Here is a 4,998-nt window from a genome sequence, read left to right as displayed (position 1 = left end):
CACTATTGTTATGAAAGTCCACCAACGCTTCTCCTTTCTCAGAAGGCTAAGGAAATTTGGCATGTCAGTAATGACTCTCACCAACGTTTACAGATGCACCATAGAAAGCACTCTTTCTGGTTGTATCACAGCTTGGTGTGACTCCTGCTCTGCCCAAGGCCGCATGGAACTGCAAAAGCCGTGAATACAGCCCAATCCATCACGCAAACCAGCCTCCCATCCATTGACTCCGTCTACACTTTCCGCTGCCTCGGCAAAGTAGCCAGCATAATTAAGGACCCACGCACCCCTGCTATTCTCTCCTCCATCTTCTTTCTTTGGGAAAAAAATACAAAATTCTGAGGTCACGAACCAAGAACTGCTGCTGTCAGTCTTTTGAATGACCATACCTTGCATTAAGTTGATCTTTCTCTACACCCTAGCTATGACTATAGCATTACATTCTGCACTCTCTCAGTTCTTTCCCTATGAATGGTATGTTTTGTCAGGATAGCGCATAAGAAGCAATACTTTTCACTGTACGTTAATACATGTGACAATAATAAATCAAATAAAATCTAATCTAATAAATTCAGTGGCAGCAGTATAACATGAAATTTAACAATAATTTCTCACCCAAACACTGGAGAGTATCAGAATCACAGAGTCACTGAGTTGCATCGTATTATTGAAAATTCAACAGATCGATATTCTATCACATAGTAACACAAGACAAGTATTATTGCAAATACGTATTATCTTTGAATTAAAAAAAATGTGTTCGATGGTCTCATCTGTCGGAAATGTCAATGACTCAATAGTCCTACACTGCATCAGATCACTGAACTGTACTAGTTTGTAGAGTACCTTTATTTTGAGGTGCCTGACTAATACGTACCACTTGCTTGAGGTATCTTATTACAGGAACTGATGAATTAACTTACGTTCATTTCACGTTTTTAGTAGTATGAATCGGCTGCACAACTTTAAGAAATAGGTTAAGGACTCCGTTAGTTTCAGGTGACCAATTCAGCTGGGTTGTAATAGATTAGGATGTTGTTTCAGTCAGAGGAGAAGAAGCAGTTTCATTGTCGGTATTGGGTGCAGAGTTATGTTCCGAATTGGAGGGTGAACATCGACTGGTCTGGATGTTAGTGCTACTTGTGGCGATTGTAAATGAAATCACAGAATCCCAACAGTACAGAAGAAGAATCTGTTCCGATCTCAATCTCACCCAGGCCCTGTGCCCTGCTAATCGCCTTTACACTCGGGCCAATTTCAGCACGTCAATCAACTTAAACCGCAGATTTTTGGAGTGTGGGGGGAAAGCAGAACATCTGAAGGAAACCCGCGCAGATACGGGGAGTAAGTGCAACTCCACGAAGGCAGTGACCAAGGCCGGAATCGAACCTACATCCCTAGTGCTGTGAGGCAGGAGTGCAACATGCACCACCGTCCTGCCCACAGCAAACGCTCAAATGGCTGCGATGTTTGAAGAGCTGGAACAATTAGAGCGACTTTTTCAGCTGGGGAGTACATACCGCGTGAAAAGTGTGTGCCAGTCAGGGGTTTTACCTGAGCCACTTGCCCTCTACTTTATCCCCGTAACCCCGCGCTTTTACCTCCTAACCTATATCTCTGGGCATGGCCAATCCATCTAGCCTGAGCGAGAAAAGAGGGACACCCGGATTAAACCCACACAGAAACAGGCAAATTTCACACAGATAGTCATCGAAGAGCGGAGTTGAACCCAGGTAGTGGCTCAAGATTGGAATCGAACCCAGATCTCTGCTGCTGTGAGGCAGCAGTGCTAACCTCAGTCACCGTGACGCCACAACGCATCAAAAAATACACTGTTAAAGGAACATCTGCATTTCAGATTACAGAAGTGCCCTGGGACAGGCAGGATACATTTGGAATTTCAAATATGAATGGTCACAATGGAGTAAAAGTCATACCATAAACAAGATACGATCTAGCGTTGGGCTGTTATATTTGAATGAACAACCTTAGTTATGGGAGAAGATAGAGCCAACTTTATTATTACTATTATTAGTTAAAGATGCTGGCATTGTGCACTTTTTTATTAGCATTCTAAGTCGATTGCAGAAAAAGGTATATTCCATCCTAACACAGGCTGAGCTCAGTGTCATAATCTGTTGCATCAATTTAAATAGAGATAAAAATAGTGCAACATTAACATGCCCTGGGGATTCGACAGGGTATAAATTAAATGCTTCAAATGGTTTAGAATTTATTGCAGAGAGGTTTGGTGCAGCAGGAAGCAGCGAATCACTTCTCAGACAAAATGCATTATCCAAGTGACAGTATCCTGAAAATATATTACAACACCCTTTCTGCTCTAGGTGTGGTTGGTAAGTGGCTGTGATGATTGAAGTACTTTTACAATGTTTAAGATCTGCTTTCAAGTTTTGCCCAGTGGTGGTAAATGTTACATGTTGTTCTAATTTTATTCCATTGCCCCAATGCAATCTCTATTTATCAATCAGATGATCATTTGATTGCCAAACCGTTGACATTTGGCATTGAGAGGCATTTGGCTCATTGATTCTAAATTGGCTTCCCGTGGAACAGTATTATGTGCCATTCCCCCATTTGATCCACATACCATACTTGCTTCAAATGTCTGCACAATTCCCTTCTGAAATGATTGACTGAACTTCCATCGGGCTCATGAGCAACAAATAACATGTCACTATCAGTCATTATTAAAGAAAAATGTTCTACCTGGCACTGATCAAGTAGCTCTAGGTCAAAATGTTAAATACGCATACCCTAGTCCTTGAGCCATGAGCTAATGAGAAGAGTTTCATGTTCTCTATCTAACCAAAGTCTGTTATGACATGGAGCACTGCTATTAAATCAACCTTGATCTTCTTTTCACTCCAAGGAAAACAATGCCGGCATTTCCAAACTAAACTTACATCCATACTTACAACTAAAATCATCCATCCTGGAACAATCGCCTAAAACTGCCCTGGACCCCTTGAAGAATCTTTACATATTTCATGTCCCGCAGTGACAAGAATTGGAAGCAATAGTTAAGGACAAACCAGAGCTTCAAAAATATCCATCCTAATTTTCCTTTATGAAGAACAGATCCATATCCATAACTGCCAATATCTTAGTGGCAGTTATGGATATGGCAGCCCCCAAAACAGATGCACATGCAAACCTTAGGTTTTCTTCACACACATACTTTGGAATTATATTATTATTTTGTACATATGCATCTCTGTAAGGTTTCTACCAGAACGCATGATCTCACACATCTGTATAAAATTCTAACTTCCACATGCGTTGATTCCGCTAACCTAACTTTTCCTGCAGCAGGCGATTCGTATCAGCCTCACCCCTTGTCGTTCCTCCAACTTTGGTATCATCGACCACTTCTAAAATTTTATATGTGATTTAAAATGTAAAAGCCAAGTGATTGATAGATGTCAAAAGAGCAGCTGTGCTCGGAGATACGCTAAGGAGCCAACAATATTTATCGTCCTCAGGACTAAAATCAGACTTCTAACACAATTATCAGTCAAGACTATTTATTGGTGTCACAAGTAGGTTTACACTCACACTGCAACAAAGTTACAGTGAAACGTCCCAGTCGCCACAATCTGTCGCCTGTTTCGGCACACTGAGGGAGAGTTTAGCATGGTCAACACACCTACCAGCACGTCTTTCGGATTATGGCAGGAAACCAGAGCACCCAAGGAAATTCGCGCACACATGGGAGAGCACATAGATTCTGCACAACCAGTGAACCAAGCCGAGGTTCAAACGCTGCTTGTTGGCGCTATAAGGCAGCAGTCCTAACCACTGTGCTACCGACCTGCTTTCTGTCCCAAACTAATTACTTTAACTTAAACACAATCGATTCCACAAAATTCAATTTTGAAATTTCAACCTTTTTTTCCATCCTAAACCAATTTCTCTAACTTAAACACAATCGATTCCATAAAATTCAATTTTGAAATTTCAACCTTTTTTTTCCATCCTGAACCATTTTGCTTTTAATACTGAATTGCTATCCTAATGCAAGAAATGTTTCATTCGTTTATTTGCACTGTTTTCCTTTCTCTCATAGTTAATTTACTGGCGATTGTGATACTATCCCGGGGAAAGTGCGGCCTCTCCACTTGCACTAATTACTACTTGGTGGCCATGGCTGTGGCAGATCTTCCATTCATTATGACTAATGTCATTCTGTGGAAGGTTGGCTATTACTATTTCCCGCAGAGGTTCTTTTACATCACACCTGTGTGCAGTTTTATTAATGTGCTGCGTCATGCCGCCACAGATTGTTCTGTCTGGTTCACCATCACTTTCACCTTTGACCGATATGTAGCCATTTGTTGCCAAAAGTTAAAGACAAAGTATTGCACTGAGGAAACTGCAGCTGTGGTTTTGGCAACAACATGCATTCTGCTCTGTTTGAAAAATATACCTTTCTACTTTGCAATAGAACCTGCCGAACTAATAGATAATGTGCCGTGGTCCTGTTATATTAAGCCAGTTTATTACACAGCACCGGAATGGATAGGATTTGACTGGGTCGATACGGTTTTAACTCCATTGCTGCCATTCACTTTGGTGATGGTGCTCAATGCTCTGACTGTCAGGCATATTTTAGTTGCAAGTCGAGTCCGCAAGAGCTTAAGGGGTCAGGGCAATAGAGACAATCGCAATGACCCAGAGATGGAGAGTAGAAGGAAATCCATAATTTTACTTTTCACCATATCCGGCAGTTTTATACTTCTATGGCTAGTGTATGTTTTACATTTCTTATATTATACCATTAAAGGAGTAAACGCCAGGGATTACACCACATCTGAATTCATATTCGGGCAAGTTGGATTTATGCTGCAGAATTTAAGTTGCTGTACAAATACATTTATTTATGGGGCGACCCAGTCAAAATTTAGAGAACAGCTCATGAGTGCCGTGAAATATCCAATTACAACAATGATTCAATTAATTAATAAACGAAACAAATGA

At 41.0% G+C, this 4,998-nt stretch overlaps 1 protein-coding gene across 1 annotated transcript; it reads left to right on the top strand.

The window, feature by feature from the left end:
- Window positions 1-1,457: 1,457 nt before the first annotated feature.
- LOC145351388 (putative G-protein coupled receptor 139) lies at window positions 1,458-4,998 on the top strand. The gene is made up of 2 exons (XM_080200998.1): window positions 1,458-1,530; window positions 4,088-4,998. The coding sequence occupies exons 1-2, from the start codon at window positions 1,458-1,460 to the stop codon at window positions 4,996-4,998; spliced, it is 984 nt and encodes a 327-aa protein (XP_080057124.1).

The sequence above is a fragment of the Carcharhinus amblyrhynchos genome, chromosome 13 (genome assembly GCF_965287045.1).
Source record: "Carcharhinus amblyrhynchos chromosome 13, sCarAmb.v2.hapA, whole genome shotgun sequence".
Lineage (NCBI taxonomy): Eukaryota > Metazoa > Chordata > Chondrichthyes > Carcharhiniformes > Carcharhinidae > Carcharhinus > Carcharhinus amblyrhynchos.
The sequence above is the reverse complement of the archived record's forward strand: the minus strand, read 5'-3'. Positions and strand labels throughout refer to the sequence as shown.

Bases quoted from the DNA above. Each gene is read 5' to 3' on its own strand.
- LOC145351388 (XM_080200998.1), top strand. From the start codon at position 1,458: ATGGCTGCGATGTTTGAAGAGCTGGAACAATTAGAGCGACTTTTTCAG. The intron at 1,531-4,087 runs GTGTGTGCCAGT...TTTCTCTCATAG, and splicing joins GAGTACATACCGCGTGAAAA to TTAATTTACTGGCGATTGTG.